Source organism: Panthera onca, chromosome B4 (assembly GCF_046562875.1).
Source record: "Panthera onca isolate mPanOnc1 chromosome B4, mPanOnc1 haplotype 2, whole genome shotgun sequence".
Classification (NCBI taxonomy): domain Eukaryota; kingdom Metazoa; phylum Chordata; class Mammalia; order Carnivora; family Felidae; genus Panthera; species Panthera onca.
The window spans coordinates 12,793,375-12,818,620 of NC_138345.1; the positions used below are offsets into that span (position 1 = coordinate 12,793,375).

The window sequence follows — 25,246 nt, forward strand, 5'->3', positions numbered from 1 at the left end:
GGGGAGCCTGGCTTCTGCCCTGTGGGCACTGGTCCCTGGGGGAGATTGCACAGCTGCTGTTGAAGGCAATCGTGTGAGTATATCGCTCTGTGCTGCTGGGTTCAAATCACTGAGTGTTTTCAGGAGATTTTTTTTTTCCTTTGTAGCTCCTCTCCCCGAACGCTCCGCTATTTGAAAACTCAGAGCTGGGGCCCAGCAGGATGAAGGGCTCGCTCTCCTTCAGTACTAGGTTGACATCTTAACAACAGGGGTACTAGGACCTGGTACCCACATTGCTGCCTACATGGAGGGACTTGGCCACGCAATGCAGCCCTGTGAAAGCAGGGGTGTTACTGCACGTGTCCGGGGAAAGCATGCTCAGGGCCCCTGGCAACTGAGTTTATCCACACCCAGGCCCACCAGTTCCGCTCCAGAAACAAAACAGCCTTATTCACCACCGTCAGCCGAGAACAGTGGGAGGGACCCACCACACGTCTGCTGTAAAAACCGTTCTTTCACTCGTTCAAATTGGATGTGCCTCCTAGAAGGGGAGAATGGGAGGGATGGGGAAGGGGACTCTATGTGGGGACTGGGTGAACACTCGTGGGATCTGCATGAAGGACTATGTGCAGATGGCTAGTGGCTGTTACTTTCCTTCGAGCCAACCGGGAGATAAGAGTACGATTTTCTTCTACGAGGACACCGCGAAAACTCAGTGAAATAGAACCCTGGTGTCAGAGACATGATTTCTGCCAGTTCAGTTCAGATCCATCTGCTTTATACAGACCAGGTTGGAGGCCCTAAATTCAGAGTTCATATGAGAACTTGCTCATTCCGGCCATTTGGTGGCTGGCTCGACCCTAAACTATACTTTCTAAATATATTCTGGGACTTGGCTGTGTTATGAGGCCCTGACACATGATTACATCAATCCATGGCTTGTAAAAAAAAAAAAAATTTCCGAGGCAAAGCAAAACAACAGAAAAGAAGTTTTCTTCGGCTAGATCCCAGGGAAGCTAAAGCTTTGAGGTAGAGGGGCAAGCTTTTGACACAGGTGACCAACAAAAGATATTGAAATTTTTCACCTTCTTTTTTTTTTTTTTTTGGCGGGACAAGTTGTAAGGGACAAGCACAGCTCCCCTTTCCTGATATAGTGGTTTAAGCGGGGGGAGGGGACGTCAAGTAGGAACACTGTGTTTCTAGGGTGCCACCAGGAGGAAGATTCACTACTGGCCTTGGCTGTCATAATTTTCACCTCATTATTTCCCCATCATGGTCTCTACCTGCTGTGTCCAGGATTGACCTTTGGTTGAGCAAAAATTGTCCTAAGAATCTCTCCTTTTCCTGTCTGCATTATTTTCCCCTTTCCTAGGCTGCGTTCTCCTGTCTTCCTCACTGGCGCCTATATTTCTGGAAAACGATCTGCAGTTTCTCACACTGTAGTCCGTAATTATGTGCCCCAGAGGTTCAGATTCAGTATGTCTGGGGTGGAGACCGCGCATCTGTGATTTAGAGAACACCCAGCAATTCTGATGCGGGCTATTTGCACCCAAGATTTTTGATAACAGGGCAGTCAGATGACGTCCTAGCCCTTATCTTCCTTGGCTCTCAGCAGCAGTGGGCAGCCCCACTTTCCCCTCTGAGAATTTCTCTTCAATTCTCTTTCTACCTCACTGGCTGCTCCTTCCTAGTCTTCTTTGCTTGGAACTGACTTCTAAACTTCAGAGTGGCCACGGGTCCAGTCCTTGGACGTTTCCCAGGTTTTAGCTACTGGTTCTGTGACTTGAGACACCATCCACCAGTGGATGTTTTTCTAGAAGAAAAAGAAGCCCAGATGTGTAGCGTTTGCTGATTTTCCTGGTGCAGTTCTCCCACTAGGGACTCCTCTCAAGCTGCCACATGTCACCACTGCCTGGAGAGGTGGGAAGAGACGTGTGCACAACCAGCACTCACGAGCCTGGACAAGCCAGCCTCAGGGCGCCTGGTTTACCTCTGTAGCCCGGAGCTCTCACTTGCCCACGAAACTTATATTCTTAATGTCTTCCATTTGAATGTGAATCATCTCAAGTTCACCTCATCCAAAGGGAGCTCTCGGGTCTCCCTCACCTCCGCTGTCACTCCCATTCAGCCCCTTGGCAATGTCTCCAACATTAGGGTCAACTCCAGGCTACAGCTGCTCAGGGGTCAGTCTTGACCCCTGTCTTCCTTCCTCACTCTCTCCCTGATCCATCAGCCAATCCTGACAGCCCTACCTTCCAGGTAAATCCAGAATCCGTTCATTTCTTATTGCTCATCACCGGCAGAGTATCTTCTGGTCCAAACCATCACCATCTCTTGTCAGGATTATTGCACTACTGCCCTAATGAGCCACCCAGTTCTCTATCAGCCTACTATTCCTTCAAAACATACCAGCTAGTGTCATTCTTTGGTCCCCAAACCACTGGTCTTCTTCTGCTACACTCAGAGTAAAACCCCCAAGTCCTTATCATGGCCCACACGGCCCTCTGTCACCGGGGCTCCTAACACTTCCTGACCACGGCTCTGTTCCAGGTACCCTCTCCCCTCACTCTGCTCCGGCTCCTGCTGTCCCCTGACCCCCAGCCTTACCAGTTTCCCAGCCCATCAAGGATGCCCTGGCATTGCACGTCTTGTGTTACTGGTGGTTTCTCTCACCAGGCACATTCCTTCCCCAGAGGGCTCTATGGCTCCCCTCCTCTCTCCCGCATGTCTCTTCTCAAACATCTTTACCGAGAGCCACAGCACATAAAAATGCAGCACCCCCATCTCCCCTCACTTTTTATACTGCTCTATTTTCTCTTAGAAGACTTCACATCACTTACGAGACTTTGCTATATCCCCTGGGTCTAGACCTCTGCCTGGCACGTAGTAGGTACTAAATAAAAATCTGTGGAATTAATAAACAGTGGGTCAGATCCTAGGCATTCCATTCCTTGGGGTGGTTGGATTTTGAGACTGATTTGATTGACCTCGGACCGAATTTTCCAGAAACGATCAATATACTTTTAAGACTTATTGGTTTTCCTGATTCATGTTCCAATAGAGGTAATAGAGAGGGACCCTTTGGAAGCATTATCCATGTGGAAATGTGACCTTGGCATTTTTTAGGGCTAACAATGACACAAATGTTCATCTGCATAACAAAGGCAGGCACTTTGCAACCCTATCCTTTGGGTGACAATTCTATTTGATTCAAGGTCTGAGTGTCTGACCATGAAGACATTCTTTTTATGTCACAGGCATTCAATTAATGTTTATTTGTCCAATATACACGCCAGGCACTGTTCTAGGTTCTGGAGCTTAGTAGAAAAACTGACCAAGTCCTTTGAAGCAGTTAGCTATTGAGCCACCAGAAAGGAAAAGAAAAAAAAGAAAGAAAGAAAGAAAGAAAAATCCACTGATGTGGCTTCTCCACTCCCAGGTAAGAAAACAAAGACCCAGGGCCATAACGTCTTCCACATTGTTTTATACACATAAGATAACAGTGTTCTCAGAGGTGCATTGATGACTCAATACAAATAAAAGCTCACTGTTTGTAACTGTGTGTTCCAAGAAGCTCTTCTGTCACACAGGTGGATAGTATTCGCTTTGCTAGTGCAATTTGTAAGAGATCTGTTTTCAAAACACCTACAGAAAGTGTTCTGAGACTACATGACTGATTTTGTGGACATAGCTGCAATACAGCAGGTTGGAAAACTCGGAGGGGGCTTTGTCTGTGCTCCGGTGGGGGGGGGGGGGGAGTTCTGCAGGGCTAGCTGGATGGGGTGTTTCTGATCTCTAAATTGTCTGGAAGTCCTGCATGAAACTAGCCACTGTGACTTCAGAAGGTTGTGTTTAATTACCCAGAAAGCGGCCTCAAAGTGCTGAGCGCTGCCCAAGATGTCCCAGCAAGATGGACCCAACTCGCAAAGGGTTTAAATGATTTTTTTTCCCCCTTGAGAATAGCACTTTTGAGTAAAAGTCCAACACAATCAACTCTATTATTTTTTTCACATGAAGACACCAGAAAGCATAGAAACTAGCTAACTTCCTTAAGCTCCACCTTACTCGGACGACCCATGTTGTCCATAATCTTACTTCAATGTGGCTGTACATTAGAATTTCCTGGGGCTTAAATACCGATGCCGGGACCCCTCTCTAGAGATTCTGATAAGCGCTGATCTGGGGGACAGCCTGGGCATTGGGACTTTTTAAAGCTCCTCGGAAGCTTCCCATGTGAAACCAAGGTTGAAAAGTGCCATTTTAGGATGAGTCATGGCATTTGACCCACGACATCGGGGAGAGAGAGTCCTGAGAAAGAGTCAGGACTTGGAGGCACGCGGTCTAGAGAGAGATACCATCGCTTGGTTTCACGTTCAGCTGGATAATGCCATTTGGTGTAAGATGAAGCTCCAGGGGGTCCCGACCATTTGTATCGAGGTTTCCTGTCCTGTTTTCCACACTAGCCCAAGGAATAAAACCTCCAGATTGGTACCAGGAAGGACAGCCTTTCCACGGTGCGAGCTCATCCTGGCCAAGACGTGAAGTCATGGGTTTAACTGGACATAAGCTACTGTAAGAAATAAAACACACGTCAGTTCACCAAGTTGGGGGTCACTTCAAATGGCACGGGACTAGCCAATATGGGGAAAATGGCCTTTAACGCCACCTGTGAACCAGGGCATTGGAGTCCCCCAGAGGCCGTGTTCTTCTCCAAAGAGGCGTATATTTATAGAAAGAACAAAACCTTTATGCAGGATGAGGGGGTTGGATAATAATATGTGTGAATACACTGATGTGTCTGAACAGTTTCTTGGCTGTCTGCTTTCAATGGTAATAAATATCCACTAAAAGCCGTCTGCTATATGTGTTTCTGGTAAAGTCTCGCACTTCCCTGCATGAATACATTCAGAACGTAAGCACCACAGGCTGGACTATAGACACTCTATTGTATTCTGAATTCTTAAGTTATGCAGCTTAGCAGCTGCGATAATGTAATGGTTTGCAAAATAATAGACTGGCAATACGTCAACCTGAAATAACACATCAAATAATGAATAATGTGGGTGCGAAGAGGTTTAATTTATACCGTGTTAAAAATCCTGCTCCAGAAATATCACACCATTTCAGTCTTTCCGAGCCAAAAAAAAAAAAAAAAATCCTTTTACTTAAATATTCAAATAATTGTGGTAGAAGAGAATGCTTTCTTGTTTCTTTTTTTTCCCCCCTCACCAATAAAAATGTCAAATTTACATTACTCTGCGAAGAGACATGCGAGATGAGTCTGGTCAGTTGTTTACACACACGCTTTGTTCTACTCTTAGAGTTTAGAGCATTTGTCTCCTTAGTTTCTGTCAACATGTAAGAGTGAACACACTTCCCATCAGCAATGATTGGGCTTGGGGTAACGTCATGTGAAAAAGGAGGCTGTTTCTGTTTACATCTTAATTCTTCTCTTCCTCCCAAATTCTCTCACTGAGGGAAGTTTGTAAGAGCTTTCAGATTTCATTTATTTGCTCATCTAGTGAATATCACACTTGTTTTGTGAACCAGAGGCCAAGATGTGCTCCCTGCGTCAGGGAGCTCATCATCGTGTGGAGATTTGACATCATGGAAATAAGATGGAAACAGGGGCATCCAATGCAGTGTGATCTGGGGTGCTATGAGGAAAATGCAGAGGGCTGGGGGAGCCCAAAGCCAAGAGTACTTATTCAGTCTTGGGGAAGGGGCAGGGTTTCTGAAAAGCCTTCCTAAGGGTGTTACTTTTAGACCGAAGGATATGACTTGGAAGTTAAGGAGGTAGAGGGAGGAGGCAGTGTGTGTCAGGCAGACCAAAGCATGTGCAAAGGCCCTGAGGCAAGGGAGCTCATGGTAGTTGGGGGGACCACAGATATGTTCAGTGTGGTTGGAGTCTAACTTGCTCAGGGTCAATTAGGGGAAGAGCTGAGGCTGGGGAGGGCGGTGGGGTCCTAACCATGAAAGCCTTGTCATTACATTGAGGCATTTATCTAAGTACTTATCTTGAAGTAGGGAACCACTTAAGGGTTTTAAGTAAACCAGTGACTTGACCAAGCCTATGTTTTAGAAAGATCACACTGCTGTAACACAGAACGCGGACTTGGGGGGCATAAGAACGGCAACTGTTTGAAAGTGAAAGATGACAGTGGCCTGAGCCCAGGGAAGGGAAGTGGCAGGGAGGGTGCCTGGATTCTGCTCCGGGTGTCTTGGTAGCCGGTGGACTGGAGGGGGAGCAGGATTGTAAGATGACCAATTGCATTTTGGACATGTTGAATTTGAGGTGTTGAGACACCCAGGAGAACAGAGATGTCCACTCCTTCTCAGGATATGTGGGGCTGAGCGGTAGAGAAGATAAATCAATGGGAAGGTGAGCATCCGTAATAAATGCACACCCTGAGACAGCTCGGGCCCGGCCACAGAAAGCTTTAGCCGACTTATTCTTGGGGTTTGGAACTAGAAGGAAAGGTAATCTCTGACATGAAACCATTTTCTCATAGTGTAGGGTCATAGTAGGTTCATAAAAACATTGTCCCCTCTCCAAGGCAAACTCCCAGGAGAAAGGTCCACATCTGCTGTTCCCTTCACTCATTTACATGCGACACTCTTAACACTCATTAGAATTTTCCATGAAGTTCATTTTTACCTCTGGAGTCACAACATCCGGCTCTGGAAGGAAGAGACCCTATAGAGGGATACGGGCTTGTACAAGTTTAGGTACTTGGTGTTTGCATGCAGCGAATTGGAAACATTCTGTTTTCTATGTGTCTTGCATAAAATTGGGAGTCCAGGGCAAGTTATCACCAGGAAATACTGTCTGTCTTGGCTTTATTGAGTGACTATCCTTAAAGGACTTCTCCAGATAATAGCAAGGTGTGCCCAAGACTGTGTGTGTGTGTAAAGGTCACCAGTTATTAAAAATACAAGCCACTGTTCCTCCACTCAAAGATAAGCAAACTTTAAAAATACCCTATCATTGGGGTATGATTTCATGGTTCGTGAGTGGGAGCCCCACATCGGGCTCTCTGCTGTCAGCTTAAAAATTTTTTTTTTAATGTTTATTTATTTTTGAGACAGAGAGAGACAGAGCATGAACGGGAGAGGTTCAGAGAGAGGGGGAGACACAGAATCCGAAGAAGGCTCCAGGCTCTGAGCTGTCAGCACAGAGCCCGACACGGGGCTCGAACTCACGGACCGTGAGATTGTGACCTGAGCCGAAGTCGGACGCTTCACCGACTGAGCCACCCAGGCGCCCCATCTGCTGTCAGCTTAGAGCCTGCTTGGGATCTTCTGTCTCCCTCTCTCTCTGCCCCTCCCCCTCTGGTTCTCTCGCTCTCAAAATAAATAAACTTAAAAAAAAATACCCTATCATTAATGATGGATTTCTATATGTGAGGTTATTGTGTTAGGTCCTTACATAAGGAAATTATCTGTAATCCTTAATAACTGCCCTCAAGGGTGGATACTGCGGATGTAGAAACTAAGAATGTGGAGAAAGCCTGGTCACACGGCCAAGGTCACACAATTAGCAACAGATGAGGCTCTCAGTTTTGGGGACCGTGTGACTGCCAGCCCTGCCCTTTCACCCCACCTGGCTGCTTCCTGTAGCACCTAATTTGTCTTCATATCTTGTTTTGTAGCTAAATGAGTGCCCTGTGACGTCAAAGCTTGTAACTCTTTTGTTTATATAAACCCGGATCCCAAATCTCCCCTGTCTTACCAAGCAAAGCATCTTATATTTCTGATGTTTTTCCTGCCCTGCCTAGCACGGTGATGGGCTCCTGGCCCGAGTGAGTGCTTTGGAAATCAGGATTTGATGCATGTCTAGATAGCACAGTTCAAAGGTGCATTTTGTTTTCCAAAAAAATGCTTCCTGTTGGAAAACAGAAGCAACTGTGTAATTGTGCATACAGCCGGCCCCGGGGATCACGAACTATTCTCCCTGCCTATGAGTCTACTATACTCCCTTTCATGCAAAGTACTGGTGACAGGTTGGTGATCACCCTTTGCTCAGGGCCAGGCTGCAATGTTGAGGCTCCCCCAGAGAGCAAAGGTAAAGGGACGAGAACCCAATGGCAGGGACAGAAGATACTGCGTCCCTAGACATGGGACCTACTCTGTGGTTGACTGTATGTTCCTGGGCAGAAGATTAAACCTCTCTACGTCACGGCTTCCCTGCTCCTACAGGACAAGGGCAATGACCCCCATTCTCTGTGCCTCCCCAGCAACTCAGGATCACACTACGAAGTAACGAATATAAAAATGCACTGGAGTAAAGACGGAACAGGCTTGCGAGGCCTTAAGATCATTGCGCATCACAAGGCAATGGAAACCCACCTGAATGCCTGTCACCCTCTAGGCGGCTGGTAGACCTGGGAAAGGTGCTGTTGCTTTTAAGTCAAGGCGTCCCCTGAAAAGAGTGCTGGTCCCCAGTGTCTGCCCTTAACAGCAGATGCCATTTCTCACTTTTCCTGCCCTCCTTTTACATAAATGTTTGACTCCGATTCTGAAAACGGTCGTAAAGTCGACAACAGGGTAAAACGTCCGGTTGGAATTCACACATTCGCCATACGTTGCAATCAGTGTCATTCTCCCTTACAGGGGAGGGTGACACGGGGGGGCTCATAAGGAGTGCAAGGGCTCTCTTCCTGTGAACCATGGTGACGGCCCCGTTTCTTCACATCTAGCAACCAAGACGAATAGGCTACCTGATGGTCCGGTGAGGTGTCTGCTTCTCCTGCAGGCCCAGCAGCTTGCAGATCTAAGATCGCGTCACTGGTATGGGCCCACAAGTGGAAAATAGGTCTGTGTGTTTTGAATGTAAGTACGTACCAACACATACGACCATGTTTTATGTATGATGCTATGTTCATAGTCTGTCGGTTTTTCTTAAATTGGTAAACAGTGAATAACAGAAGTGGTAACTACATACGTTCGGATTTATTAACCACCCATGATCTATCAAGCATCCATCTGGAGATTCTAATGGTTAAATGGTTAAATAGAAGTTTCCAGGTTACTATGGATTTTTTTTTTGTGCCCATGCCCAGATAACTCTCTCCTTACTGTGACCAGGTTCTACAACTCCAGGGTGCACAATTCGCATTTCTAAATGATTGGTTGTGAACAGAACATCTTACATCGACTTATCGTAAAAGTCAAAATATTTTCCACAGAACCTAAAATCATATTCAGTATAAGCCGTAACTATTAATCTTAGGTTCTAGAGCTATTGGGATAGAAGGGAGCATACAGGAGGCACTGACTGTATATTAGCTGGTGACTCTGTTATTGACACAAGAGTGACACAAGAGATATGTCTCAAAATAAAGACCTACACACAACCAGAATAGGAAGTGAAGGGTTTTTTTCATCAGTACTCAAATGGCAGAAAGAATGCAACTCATCACGAGTCAGGAAATCAAGTCCACCTGAAAGTCTAGATAGACCCTCATATATTTTTTTAACACTTCAACTGCGTTTCCCTTAAACGAAAAAAGAAAATCACTGAGTTGTAAGCATTCCAGCCAGAACAAGTTCCTCGAATTCAACCCTGTTCCTCTTCGTAAGATACAGCAGGTTGCTTATCTCTCAAGAGAGCTTTTGTGATGCTATTTGCCTTATGGCTTTTCCACTGCACTTTAGTCTAGGACATCTAAATAGACTCCACAGCTCATGGAGAGGAATGCCATGATTCCAACAGGAACTTCTGGGTTTCCAAAACCCACAAAGCATTCCACCCCCTGCAGGGATGTAGGCATTTTGTCCCTGCACCGAGCCCAACATCCCGAGGACAGCTAGCTTTGCGTTAACCTTAGTCATCCCCCACACTGCATTAGTCACTCCAAAGAAGGACAAATCCTTATTATTTTACAGGATCATCTCTGCCAGGGGCTACCATAAAGTAAGCATGCTTCAGAAAATTAACAGAGTAGTTTTGAGCCGAAATCTGTAGTATTAAAAAAAAATCCAAAATGATGGCGAGGTATTTGAAACAACAACAACACGACAGAGGACGGTTTGCATCAATGGGGGTGGGGGGCATAATTCAAACCCTCCAGGCATCAAAGCTCCTTAACATCATCAGCGCCTCCTTTGAAGACTCCGTCACCCCACAGAGGAAATTTGCAGCTGTGCGACTAATGGATCTGTTTGTAGCCCCTGCTCTTCTCCCCAGGAGCTCACTTCTTCTCTCCCCATCCCAAAGGGCAGTCAGTCCCCACCCCATCTCTTTCCCTCCTATCTCATCTCTGACAGCACCTCCCCCCCATGCACAGCACAGATTTACTGCAAATTTCTCATCAGTTACCTGTTAAGAAAAAAATTTACACATCATAGAGTGTTCTACCTTCCCAGGAATTCAGAATTTTCAGGAAAACAGGGCTACCAGAAGGGATGTTGTGTACAATGCAAACAAACATCTCCCTTTCTTTGGAGCAATTGCTCGATGCAAAACAAGCCGCCCGCCACGTTGCTTACCCTCTCCACGCTGCGTCTTCTCAGAGATCCATACGGAATTTTCAGTAAAAGTCTTTGAGATCTATTCGGAGCCACTGCAGCCTGAACCACCATGGTGTTGGAGCCGTGTGAGCAAGTGTGTGTGTGTGTGTGTGTGTGTGTGTGTGTGTGTGTGAGTGTGTGTGCTCCCAGCAAAGTGAGAGACAAGGCTTCCTCAAAACTAAGTTATGGTCTCCTGGAGGTTTCCCAAATATCAAATAACCAAAAGAGCTTTTTCTTTTGACTGTATGAGTCAAGATGTGGTTCGTAGGGAGGCGGGGGGATGGGGGAGCAGAAAAATAGCCCAAGTTCTGTAACTTCAGCCTGACTTCAGCAGCGCGGATTTAGCTGCCTCTTGTCTGTCCCTGCCTGTCAGTCCCCTCGGTGAGACTGCATGTCCCAGAAGTTGGCAAGCGACGCCTCTGGGGAGAGTGATCCAGAAATGTCAACTTTGCTTCTCGTGGCTACGGACGGTAACCAGGTCAGTGGTCTAATCAAAGCTCCATCAGACGTAGTATTCATTCCATCACGTGACTCCAAAGCCCCTCGGCCGTACAGTAGGTCACATGCTCCCCTTAAAAAGACTATTTGGAATATCACCATCTGGTGCGGAGATTAATGTGAAATCCTGCATTCTGATTTCACTCTTTTCCGAGCACAGGAAAAATGTTTGCAGACCAGTGACATAACGCACTGGGGACTTGGGGAATCCCTCTTCACAGTCATAAATTACACATATGACCCTGAGCATCAGATGTGCATATCTGGTTTTTCTCTCTCGCTTTCCAATGCATAGAAAATAAACGTGGGAGTGCAATTAATTATATATGTGGATGTAGTCCGCAAAGATAGAGTGTGAGTGAAGGAAAAAATGTTGGTATCATATGGTTCTGATGAATCAAATCAAATACACCAGACAGACTCGCATTTGGCACGTCTTCGTTTAAATGTTTGTGTCAGAGGACATTTATTTTTACGCATGCCAGTTAACATGAAGCAGTTAGGTTCGATTTTACAAGGCTCTGAAAAGGACTAGATTCAGATTCATCCCTCATATTTCCTATTCTTTTCTGATAACAGCATATGATTCCAGATCAGACAACCCTATGAAGGACGGTACACGTGATCTAAAATGTTAACTTTTCTGTAATATTTTGTAATTGATATATTCTTCATCTATGGCTACCTCTCTCTGCTCCCTGCCCACCCCCCCCCCCCCAAATCTGCTTATTTCTCCAGCAGAAAAATTAACGATAAATAAAAACAAGTCAGGGGCTTCCTGAATTGGAGGTCTTTTTGTTTTCTTGTTGTTAATGTATTTCTACATCCACTGGTCCTCTCTGTGCTGGGTTTTCAGAAAGGGATGCCATTTCCTTTGTAGTAATCCATGCTTTTTGGTGTTAGCCTGATATCACTTACGTGCTTTGGGATCTGGCTTTTATTTATTCTCTGCGGGCCAGTTTATTGCAAACCATGGAAAAGAAAGTTCTGTTTATTCAAAGACTCTAATAGGAAGTGGGGTGGGGTGCAAGGCGAAGGAGCAAAGGTTTACACGGCTGGAAAATGAACCAGGAAAGCCTCTCCGAGGTGGGTGCTGGTGGGGGCGGGGTGGGACCGACGGAAGCAGGGCCTGGTCACCCAGCGCAGACACGCATTAAGAGGCAGTTAAAGAAAGCATCAAGTTGATGTGGGAAATTCCAAATATACAACAATCGGGCTTTGTTCGTAATGGGTTCCATATGTGCATCGGAGAGCCAGGGAAAGGGTGAGAGAGAAGGCGAGCGAGGAGGAGAGACGGGAAGGAAGTTACTCAGCCCGGCTTGCAGAGCGGCTCCTGCAAGGAGGTGGTTTAGATTTACCTTTTTCCCTCTTTCTCACCTCCTTCCTGCACTGCCTGGTTTCAAACCTGGCTTCAAACTATCTGGGGATGGAAATAAATCCGGAATGGTATCCAATTATTTGGCCAAAGGCATCGGTTTCCTTGATAAAACCACACTGGACGACGTAAGGGTTTTGAATGAAGGACAGGCACATTTTCAAAAACACTTATCTGTCCAGAGTCCCGGGATGTCTTCCTTCCAGCGCAGTTTGAGTGGGGGGCCAGGGAAGGGGGGGGGGGCGCGCTGGATCAGAACAGCTGAGAGAGAAGTCAGTCTCTCTCCTGACCCAGGCCGGGTGAAGCCCCTGGGAGCTGAATTTATTTATATTTGACTAAATGCAACTTCCTGTTTCCCAGGGGTATTAATGAGTGTTTCGCTGACGAGTTAAGGCCTCATGGCATAGTTCAGATCATAAAGGACACTTTGATGAGCTAAGTGCAAATAAAACAAAAACATATGCATTTGATTAAGGTTAAAATACATATAGAAGAGAATGTTAATGGAAACAAAAATAACCCTGAGCCAGACTCCCACACATTTGAGCCCCATACGCTCTACCCCCCAGGGGGGCGAGGTGCAGGATCCTTTCCCATATCAGCCCCAGGGCCTTCTCCCAGCTAATGGGGACGAGGAGGTGTCTCCGGAGCTTTCCCCAGCCCCCACAGAGTAACTAGCCACCTTCACAGACAGATCTGAAGGCTCTCAAAGGTCAGCTTGTCCAAAAATACAAGCTGATAGTTTTGCTGTGGGGAGTTAAGATTTATACATTTAGAACTAACTGCTGAGACGAAAGCATTTAATTTCAGAAAGCCATTGTTAAAACACAAATATGTTTCCCAGGAAGGGATGTGCACTCGTACCTTTGCAGGTAGGACCACTTTAGGAGGGGTGAGGGGAACTCACATTTACTGAGTGCCTAGCCTAGGTTACCCAAGGCTATCTCGATGGCAGAAATGAGTTTCACGGTCCATATTTCACAGGTGATGAAACTGGGGCTCAGAGAGGTTTGATAACTTAACCAACGTAACACAGCCAGAACTGTCAGACCGAAGATGAAACCAGAGTCAAGCTGTTTCGTATCAGGGCCTGACTTGATCCATTACACTCTCACATAACACGAGGACTCTATCAGATTATAGCAGGTTAGAAATTCAAAAAGGAGATATAGCCGCGGGACCCAAGAGAGATAAGGGAAAATTCCCTGTCTTTGAAAAAGAGAGAACTTAGGGGCACCTGGGTGGATCAGTTGGTGAAGCCTCTGACTTCGGCTCAGGTCATGATCTCGCGGTTCGTGGGTTCGAGCCCCGCATTGGGCTCGCTGTAGTTAGAGCAGAGCCTGCTTCAGATCCTCTGTTCCCCTCTCTGCCCCTCCCATGCATGCACGCTCTCTCTCCCTCTCCCTCAAAAGTAAATAAACATTAAAAAAAGAAAGAGAGAGAATTTAAGTACAGGAAATGGCATTTGAAGGAGCAGTTCTCGAGTCTCTGGTCCCTTGGTGAGCAGCAAGGAGCAGCACAGAAGCTCACAGGGGCTGTGCAGGTAGCCCAGTGGGAGCCAACACGGTCCCCGGCCTGGGGGTAAAGGGACGAGCCAGATTACCAGCACCAGGGCCAGGGTCACCTTGCAGAGGCTGGAACCCTGTGGACCCACTGGGTGAGACCTGATCACTGCTGGAGCCACGGGCCAAGGTGGAGTAGGGAAGGCCCTGGTCCTCCCCTCCTCCGTTCCAGCCTACCCTCCCCAGCCTCCATGCGCTGGTGACAGTTGACAGGGAGCCTTGGAAACAGCCATAGGGGTGGGGGACGGAAAGAGAAGGAAGAGATCTGAGGGTAAACCAGGATCGGCACTGAGACCAGAGACGGGGGACCAAAGGACTGGGACATGGTGAATAAGGAGTAACTAAAAGAAAACAGAAAAGCAAGGGGAGAACGTTTCGAATAGCACACGACTTGGAGAAAGCACGTTTTTGCCAGGATGGCGGGCACGGAGGTTCCCCGCACATCCGGGGCTCAGGGTGATGGCCCACGGGACAGATGGGGAGGATGCCATGGGGGTGCGGTGTCAGTGAACCCCGGGGACGTGGGGTGGAGAAGACACACTTCTGTTCCAGAGCCTCTGAAGCCCCTGCTTTGGATGCCTCTTGGAGCAGAGCACTGAAGGCGGGTGGAGTGGGGTTTTGTTTGTTTATTTTGAACACTTCCTCCTCATCTCAGTGAGAATTGTTTACATTCAAACTCTGGAATGAAAATGCATGGGGATCGATTGAACCATATTTCCAGAAAATCAATGGTCTTGACATGCCAACGTAAGATGTATCAGATCAAATGGGTGTTCTTGGTCACCGATAGCAGGGGGGTGAACGGGGGGCGGGGGGCTTGGGGATAACGGCCTGTCGGAGAGAAAGCATTCGACAACACGGACATAGTGGGAGGCAGCCGTGGAAGAGGGGAGACTCCACCGGCTGGGTGTGCGCGTGGGCGTCATGGCCACTCACGGATCAGCCCAGCGGCCATGGGGGAGGGGCAGAGAACAAGAGGGAGGCCAGGGAAAGAGGAGATCTTAAACGACTAAGTGGAAGAGACACGTCACTTACACCAGGGAACCGCAGCGTGAAGGAGGCAGGGTCTTCAAAGACCCCACCAGGGACTCCGTCCACAGGACAAGAGCTGGGTTTAGAGGCCAGGCCAGTCCCACAGAGAGACTACGGATGCAGTAGAGGCAGCTCGGTGAGCAGGGCTCCTGCGGAGGGACAGGGACGAGGAACCCACGGTAGCCCTGAGCCGGGAGAGGGAACACTGGCTTTGAACGAAGTTTGGGGTTAATTGCTGTCATGCAAACCAGGTGGGAGGATAACCGGGATGAGGCTGAGCCAAAGACACACACGAAGAATTCCTCAGCAATCTGGAACATTCCTGGAGCCGGGGTGAGGGGAGTTTGGGAGGGAAGCCCTGTCTTTCTTCAATGCTCCGTCACCATTCCCGTTAGCTCCTGACTCAGCCAACCTGGGTCATTCATGTCACGTCTTATTAGAGTAAGCTATGGCTGAGGTGATGCGAACAGAAGTGCTACCCACATCCATAATTTTCTGTTTGAAAAGAGGCCGGAATTTAGGCCAAATATGAAACCTAATACCCCAAGAGCAGGAGGAAGATATCAAGCAACACAGTTATCACCAGACCTCAAAGGGCCAAGGCCGGTGAGACTATTCACAGGTCACATAGGGAGGATGGTTGAGGGGCCTCTTGGTTTTAATGCAGGTTTGGCCTGATGCAGGACACTATTGGCAGTGTCCATTTTTGGACAGTCTCTTCTTCCTCGTGTGGCATCTGGAGGAAACTGTAGGGACAATTGTAGCCAGGGGGGTGGGCAGATAAAATTTTCTTTGCTTCTTGCCTTTCCCTCCTTCCCTCCCTTCTTCCTTCCTTCCCCCTTCCTTCCTTCCTTCCTTCCTTCCTTCCTTCCTTCCTTCCTTCCTCTCTTCCTTCCTTCCTCCCTCTCTCTTCCTTCCTCTCTTCCTTCCTTCCTCCCTCTCTTCCTTCCTTCCTTCCTTCCTTCCTTCCTTCCTTCCTTCCTCCCTCTCTCTTCCTTCCTTCCTTCCAGCCTCCCTCCCTCCCTCCCTCCATCCTTCCTTCTTTCCTTCCCTCCGTCCTTCCTTCCCCTCTGTCTGTCTCTAACTTCCCTTGCCTATTTAGGCTACATTCTGGGCTTTATTGAATAGTCTGCCTCCATGACCAGCCAGGCAAAGAAAATAAAAGGAATTTGAACCGAATTGTTCAGTTTGGCTCCTAATTACTGTTGCTGGTAGAGGTCTGGTGGGCCGGGACGAGTCTACTAATTGCTTCTGATATGACATTGTCTGTGCTCTCCTTGTATTCCACGCCAAGCTCTACGATATTGGCTTTGCCCCCGTCTAAACCAATTTTTAAAACATCCTTCTATTGCTTACACTGCATCATTCATTTAGCACTTATTTTACTGAGGGTCGAATAGAATAATGGCAACCCCGTTTCAAGGCACAGTCTGCCGCAGGCACCATTCTAAAAGCTTTTAGATGTATTCATTCTTTAATTCTCGTAACGTCTTGTCAAATGGGCACTTTGCCTTTTCCCTACATGAAGATGAAGACACTGAGGCCCAGAGACATGAAGTCACCTGGCCCAGGTCACACCGAAAGAGGCTTCGGGGTTCGTTAACTGCTGGACTCTGCTAGATGCCTGCTATGGATCAGGTGCTGCTCCAAGAAGGGAGGACACAAGGGAACTTCTGCTTTCTGGAAGCATTTGTTTTTGTTCCTCATGCTTAGTTCCCCCCTGTGATGAGGTATTCATAGTGAAACCTGGAAGTTTGCTGAAGAGCTACCCAATAGGATAAAATGCGATCTGTCCAAGTTCTTTGGAAATGGTACACACACACACACACACACACACACACACACACACACACACACAATTTCCACTCTCACTTTGGTACACTGTTTCCTGTTGCTTCAACATAACAGCCTCCCTGGATCTCACCATCTACCTCTCTGCCTCTTCATACATATTTTCCTAGGACATACATGTTTCATCCATCTGAATTCCTTAAAGGTCACACAGTTTAGCCACATACACTGGGTGGTAAAGAGGCTCCTTTGAGAATGCCCTGTTCGGTAGGTTTCATTGGGGTAACTAGGAGTAGAGAATTAATTTGCCCAGAAGAAGACCCCCCTCCAACCCCATTCCCCATCAACTCAAAAATACACATCTGGTCACAAAGGAACCCAGACCTTACATTCTTCCAGGGTAGGGGAGAAAATACAGCATTTGCTGCTTGGAAACTTCATGTGCTAATCAGGGATCTGAGAATCTCACTCAATCTTGATGGCAATGATCAAGCTGTAGGGAATGTCAAGTAGAAAATACGAACGGCCTGTGCGGAGGATTAGTCTAGATTCTGTCTTAGCACCCTTTGCTTCATGGGCACCAAATGCCAGCTCATCAGCCTGCTGGCGGGATTATTCAACTCTTCACCCAGGGAAGGAGGGAGCAGGCAGAGATCCAGCTTGCAAGCAGCAGACGAATTTCATTCCTCCACATAAAAGTCCTTCACATCTGCCCTGGATATGATTTGCCCCCATCAGAGCTCCACTTGCCCTTCCCAGCATGAGGCTAAGTCAGGCAATCAATGGCTGTAGCCTGGGATAATGGCTATTCTGCATGGTGGTAATGGCTTATTGCATGTGCTATTTGAAGTGATGTCATGTCCAGGTCCTGAAGAATCGATAAGATTGCCAGGATGCCTGTGTGATTAATCGGGTAATAAGCTGACCCGTGTGGGGCTGGCTGTGTGGATTGGCTTGTGAGACCGTCTTGCAAAGCTCTTTTTCATGGGCTATCCATCCATGTGGATGGATTTTGATAACTAGCATTGATTTGCCATTTTTATGAAGTGCCGTTTGCACAGGGTAAACTGTGTAATTGCACCCAGAATGGCAAAATAAATAATGTTCTTATCTATGGTATTGATGACCCAGGTTTAGCTGAATATATATAGTACACCTCTAAACAGAGTCAATGGATGTTGGCTTTTGACTTTTACGAGGCGCAGCTCTCAAATTTCAGGTGTCTTAGATAAGCATTGGGTGGCAAATGATCAACTTTTAAATCTGCTACTAATTTCCATGCTACCTTTTTTTCCAGGAGAAGTTTAACATGATTTTCTTTAATAGGAGAATGGTTACCTTGTTTTAAGTAATCCCTCTGGTGTTGCAAAGGACGGTGGCTTTCTTTGGGGCCGTCAGATTGCTTTCTGTCCTGTGCCCAGGACAGTGTCACTCCCAAGGGCAGGTGCCCAATTGCCCATGGTTCTCTGGGATAACCCACCTGGTCTGTATTTTACCAACGTGGGAAAGGAAAGCACTTGATCTGTTTAAAGATGGGTGCTGAGAAACCTCCCATCATAAGCATAGGGTTTATCTTGAGTGTGTCCTAGATGGTTCCTAACATCCCATAGGTCAAAATGCAAAAGGGATACACAGTAGACGATCAAGGCCAGAATGGGCAAAATACCTACCACGGACACATGCTAAGATGTGAACGAAGATGCATAGGGGACTCTCACTGTTACTGTACTTGGCGTACTCCATTCTCTTTGAATTCTAAACCTTGATAGCACGAATGCAGATAATAGACGTGTGAAAATTAAGTGACATAGTGGAATCACGTGTGGGAATAAAGGCGGTAAGAAATGACAGTAGAGCCAGATTCTGACATGCAGATTATAGAAAAATATATTTTAGAACTTATCCATGAGCAACAGGAGTCATTACAAGCTACTTCTTGCAAGGAAGTGACACCATCTAGCCTGAACTTCTTGAGCTTGAGTGGTAAAGGCTGAGTGGTAGGATGGAGAGCCCAGGTGTATCAGAAGCCAAGAGAACAGTTGCAAGGTTATTGCCATCATCCAAGTGAGAGGGGATGGAGCCCAGAACCAGGACAGCAGTGCGAGGCTGAATACAAGATACTGGGGAAAAATAAATGGTAGAGGGAGGCATACAGTGATCCTCTATCATGATGGAGTAGAGGAAGGATGGTCCTATTAGCCAAGTACCCAGAAGGAGGACCAGGTTTGGGGAGATGATAATGAGTAGTTCTGGACACACAGAGCTCCTGGTGACCGAACATTTTGACCTGGAACGTAAGAGGGGAGTCGAACCTAGAAATGTTGCTTCGGATTTCAACTGCAGACAAGTAACCACTAGTCAAGTTATTAGTTAAGTGTGAGGGCAGGCATTCAAGAACACAAAATTTACTTCTTCTCACACACCTCTTCTCAAGAGTTTACTGGAAGATAGTCTCCAGTAAAAGAAAGTTAAGCCTACAAGGCGGGGGGGTGGGATTTGAATTCCAAGTAAAGGAGAATGAATCCTAGGAGAGCTGACAGAGGGGTTTCTCAGAATAATGAAAAGAGGAGCCCCAAGAACACAGTCGTGCTAGGGACTCAGAGAGGAGCTCGCCCAAGAGGTGCAGGAGCACGGAGGAGCCCCGGAAGGAGGTCTCAAAAAAAAAAAAAAAAAAAAAAAAAACAACGCATGGATTGAGTATCTGATGAGTGCACCAAATTGAGAGCAGATACAAAGCTCCTTAAAGATTAAAGATCTTAGAGAAAAATGACTAATAGGTGCACAGAAAATCAAGCAAACAATGAAACAAGGCAATTACTGCCACCTGGAAAAACAGAAAGTTGTAAAATCCAGGAGATGTGATCATAATACACACCATTTCTCCAGTGTAAACAATACATTGGCCATCGTAATAAAACTGAATTTTGATTTAAACCGTGGTATAGATATATTGGTAAAGGTGGACGGAGAGAGATAAGTATTTGTAGGGATGTGGAGGAAGCCTCATCTTACAAAGGATGTCCCTGGGGAGAGGACCCGGAGATGGGGAGAAAGGGTCTGAAGCCTGGTGTTTTTCTTTATAAGCCTTCTAGTCCCTCTTCACCTTTAAAATGTTATGAACATTGCCATGCACATGCATCATTTTGATAAAAATGAGAACTGAATTGTAAACAGAGGAGCAACGTTCCGGGCAGTGTGAACAGACAAGGACTGGGAGCAGTGGGTGGCATTATGGGGTCACTGATGGCCTTGAGAAAGTGTGTGCAGCTCTCTGGCAGCAGAAGGGAGAGCTGGAGCCGCCTGGCCTCCTTCTGGATGGACAGATTCGAGCCTTGATACTGGGTTATTCGATCTGACAAGTAATGTTTCAGGAGACCTGCTTGATTTCCTCCGTTTTCCTTTCCTTCGGTGTACGTTTCAGAGCTCTTGGTCTATGGATCTGCTATGGAAATGGCTACTGAATGAGAAGCCTCCAAACCACCTTGAAAAGAACCTTAAATCCTTTGAAACAAGATGAGGACACATGGACAAAAGGAAGGAAGACAAATACATCAGTAAGGGCATTGCCACCAATTCTGGAGATTCTCCTGGAGAGGCATTCATGCACTTTGACTGGACCTTCTGTGTTCTTCACTTTGCTGTGATATTGTGTGTGTGTGTTTGCATGAATACACTCATGTACACACTCATGTATGTTATTTCCTCTCGTGAACCCAACAGCACTGTAGCGGCTACAGGAGCCCCAGAGTGGTGACAACTAATTATGAAACACCAGGTCTGATATGTCCCTTTTATCGTATCTTGCAGAAGCCTTGCATTCCCACAAAATCCCCCAGTGGCCCTTTGTAATCCTGGAAAGGAAGTGTCAATCTGGAAACAGCTGTTCTTCAGATAGTGGGATGACATCCTGATGAGCATACTATGAGCAACAGAGGAAACCTAAGGCTGATGGGACTGTGATGCAAATATTTTTTCTAGACAATTAGACTCACATGAGAAAGCCTATATTCCTTAGCAGTGCTGAGAGGAGAGTCAGTGACCTATGAATGACAAGTCCTCAAGCCCTATGGGATGCTGGACACTTTTGTCTGGTTCTCTCCTGGGAGGTGGTTCTGGAAAGGCAGCCCAGAGTTAGCTTGCTCAGAGGCCCTACCCAGGAAAACCCTGCTGGAAAGCAGAAGAAGCCTGTCCCCAGGGCTCCACGCCCCTGTTGGCTGCAGAGCTCAGGACCGGGTACCTCTTGCCATTTTGGGAGACGTCAGGAGAAATGGCCACAGATTGATGAAGTCAAGGCCAGGAGTAAATGCTGTGCTTCCACAGAACCAAAACCCCTGATAATTCCAGGGAGAGTGTTGGGTGGGAGTGGTAAGAGTGAACATAGGAGTAAAGAAACAGAAAATGACTTATTGCACTTTGGGGATTGAAACAGATGCCTTTATAGGGGAAGGCAAAGGGAAGATGCGGATTAACCCATGAGCACCTCCTTTGCATCAGGCATGGCCCTGGGCACTTGCTCTAAATTACCTCTTTGAGACCTTCACTACGATCCTGTAAGCTGGGTAGAATTAGCTACATTTTATTGATAAGGAAATCAAAGCTCAGAAAGATTAAATGCTTGCCAGCCTGCTGACAGTCACACAAGTAGGAAGTGGCGCTGAGCTGGGACTGAGACCCAAGCTCATGCAACTTTAAAGCTCATTTTCAATATTCTCTAGGGATGTATAAATGGAAACACATCAGAGGATCCTGTCCTTCTTAACAAGGCTTGCCCTCAGGAGAAACTATTTTATGAAAGCCTAAACAATGGGGAAGGGAAGCCTTCCTGGGGAGCCTACTGGGGAAGGGAAATACACAACTGCAGCTGGTGCTAGGTTTCCAAGTGAGGGAAGGAAAAAGCCCAACTTCAGCCCCGCCACCTATCCTGTCTCACCTAGGGGAGGAAAAAAAACTTGAAAAACAATGGTGAAGATGAAGTCCCAAAGGCTCACTAAAAGACTGAGAACCAGCAAAGGACTATACAATGCCTCTCCTCCCATACCTTACCACCACATTACTAAAGGCTTATTTCCCATAGTTCCTTTCATACAATACATCATGTCCACCTTGAAATTACAAGGCATACTAAAAGGCAAAAAAAAACAACAACAACAAAACAATTTGAAGAGACTGAACAGGCATGAAAAACAGAGTGAGATATGGCAGGAATTTGAATTATTAGACCAGGAACTAAAAAAAAAAAATCAACTAAAATTTATATCCTAAGGGCTTTAATGCAAAAAGTTGGCAATATGGAAGAACAGATGGAAATGAAAACAGAGAGATGGGAATTCTAAGGATTCAAAAGAAATTCTAGAGATCAGGAACTGTGAGAGAAAAGAAGAGTGACTTGACAGGTTTACTAGTATACTGGACACAGATGAAGAAAGAATCTCTGAGCTTGATGATAAGAACATAGTAATGAATAGAATTAAATGTTAATCTAACAATATCAATGATCACTTTAAATGTCAATAGTCCAAATATACAGCTTAAAAGACAGATATTATCAGAGTGGATCAAAACACAGGACCAAACTACATGTTTTCTATAAGAAACCCAAAGACACATATAGGTAGAAAGCAAAGGGATGGAGAAAGGTATACTATGCCAATACTAATCAAAAGAAAGTAGGAATAGCTATATTAATTTCAGACTCAGCAGACTTCAAGTAAAACTATCAGGAATAAAGGGGGTATTACATAATGATAAATGGGCCAATTCTCCAAGAAGACATAACAATTCTTAACATATATGCTCCTAATAACAGAGTGTCACAATATGTGAGACAAAAACTGATAGAACTGCAAGAAGAAAAAGATAAAGCTATTAGTATAGTTGGACATGTCAATATTGTCCTGTCAGAAATGGACAGATCCGGCAGGCCCAAATTCAGTAAGGACAAAGTTGAACTCAACAACACCATCAAACAACTGAATATGATGGACATCTATAGACTATTTCATCCAACAAAAGCAGAATACATATTCTTCTCAAGCTCACATGGACCTTTCACCAAGATAAACCATTTCCTGGGACATAAAACACATCTTAACAAATTTAAAAGATTAAAAGTCATATGATGTCTTCTCTCCGACCACAATGGAATTAAACTAGAAATCAATAACAAAAAAGATAGATTATACTTGAATATTAAACACCATAGTTCTAAATAACACATGGATCGCATAAGAAATCTAGAAAGAAATTTTTAAAAGTTTTTTGAACTAAATGAAACTGAAAACACAGCTTATCAAAATTTGTGGAGTGCAGTGAAAGAAGTTCTCAGTGGGAAATTTATAGCATTAAATGCATAAATTAGAAGAGAAATCTAAAAATCAGTAATACAAGCTTCCCATTAAGGAATGTAGAAAAAAGAAGAGCAAATTGAATCTAAAGTAAGCAGAAGGAAAAAAAATAAAAATTAGAGCAAAAAATCAATGAAAGTAAAAACAGGATATTAATAGCAAAAGTCAATAAAATCAAAAGCTGATCCTTTGAAAAGACCAATAAAAGCAATAAATGTTTAGCTAGGATAATTTAAAAAAAGAGAGAAGACACAAATTACTACTATCAGATGTGAGAGAGGAGACATCCTTTGGACATTAAAAAGATAATAAATGAACACTATGAACAACTCTGTGCCCACAAATTTGATAACCCAAATGAAACGGATCCATTCCTTGAAAGACAATCTGCCAAAACTCACATAAGAAGAAACAGAACCAATAATCAATAACTTTGCAAAACAGAAAGCCCTAGGCCCAGATAGGTACAATGCTAAACTCTGTGAAACATTTATGGAAGAAATTATACTAATCTTCCACAATATTTTCCAGAAGACAGAAGTAAATACTTCCTAATTCATTTTATGAGGTCAGCATTGCTCTAATATCAAAACCAGACAAACACATTACTAGAAAACTACAGACTGATATATGTCATGAACACAGATGCAAAAATTCTCAACAAAATATTAGCAAATTGAGTACAACAATGTATAAAAAGGATAAAAAGTGAGATTTGTTCCAGGTATACAAGGTTGTTTCAACATTAAAAATCAACTAATGAAACAAAAATGCAATGAAAAAAATCCTAAAGAAGAAAACTCACACAATCATATCAATAGATGTAGAGAAAATATTTGACAAAATCCAACACCCCTTCATGATAAAAGCTCTCAATAATCTAGGAAATAGAGAACTTTCCCAACTTAAGGATATCCTCAAAAAGCCTTCAGCTAAACACCATACTTAATGGTGAGAAACTTGGGAGTTTCCCCATTAAGATCAGGAACAAGGCAACGATGTCTTTCTCATCATTGCTTTCCGATACCATATTGGGATCCTAGTTAATGCAATAAGACAAGAAAAAGAAATAAAATGTATACAGATTGAGAAAGAACATACAACATATAAAGCTGTCTTGGTTCACAGATGACATGATTGTTAATATAGAAAATCTGAAAAAATTAACAAAAATACTCCTGGAACTAATAAGTGATTATAGAAAGGTTATATAATACAAGGTTAATATACAAAAGTCAGTTGCTTTCCTATATACGGCAATGAACAAGTGCAATTTGAAATTAAAAATATGTTACCATTTACATTAGCACTCCCAAAGTGAACTATTTAGGTATAGAAAGTTCTAACAAAATATGCACAAAATCTATATGAGGAACATGAGAAAACTTTGATGAAAGATATCAAAAAAGATCTAAATAATTGGAGAAAAATTCCACGTCCATGGATGGGAAGACTTGATATTATCTAAATGTCAGTTTTTCTCAAATTTGTCTATAGATTAACACAATCTCAGTCAAAATCCCAGCAAGTTATTTTGTAGATATGAACAAACTGATTCTGAAGCTTATATGGAGAGGCAAAAGATCCAGATTAATTAATTCAATATTGATGGTAAAAAAGTTGGAGAAAGCTGATACCACTCAACTTCCAAGACTTACTATAAAGCTACTTTAATTAAGACAGTATGGTACTGGTGCAAGAATAGATAAATAGATCAATGAAACAGAATAGAGAGCCCAGAAACAAACCTACATAAATAAAATAAACTGATCTTTGGCAAAGGAGAAAAGGTAGTACAATGGAGAAAAACAATCTTTCAAACAATCAGTTCTGGAACAACTGAACATTCACATGCCAAAAAAAAAAAAAGAATCTAGACATCAGACTTGATAGCGTTTACAAAAATTAACTCAAAATGGATTTCAGACTTAAATGTAAAACACAAAACAATAAAACTCCTACAAGATCTAGATGACCTTGGACGTGGTGATACCTTTTTAGACATAACACCAAGGCAAGATCCATGAAAGACATAATTGATGAGCTGGACTTCATGAAAATGAAAAACTACTCTGCAAAGAACTGCCAGGAGAATGAGAAGAGCCATAGACTGGGAGAAAATATTTTTAAAAGATGTATCTGACAGGTGACTG

The 25,246-nt window shown here is 44.8% G+C and overlaps 1 protein-coding gene across 6 annotated transcripts in view; it reads right to left on the reverse strand.

Moving 5' to 3' along the window:
- Positions 1-25,246, reverse strand: part of FRMD4A (FERM domain containing 4A) — a 608,405-nt gene that overhangs the window by 300,640 nt on the left and 282,519 nt on the right. Inside the window, exon 1 of one of the 6 annotated variants that reach the window (XM_060659576.3) lies at positions 10,471-10,949. The exons of 4 other annotated variants lie outside the window; for them this stretch is intronic. In XM_060659576.3, coding sequence (XP_060515559.1) covers positions 10,471-10,563 — 93 coding nt within the window. In that variant the 5' untranslated portion in view covers positions 10,564-10,949. Of the gene's footprint in view, positions 1-10,470; positions 10,956-25,246 lie in introns of those variants that run through there. One more of the 6 variants, XM_081796050.1, reaches the window with a different exon arrangement.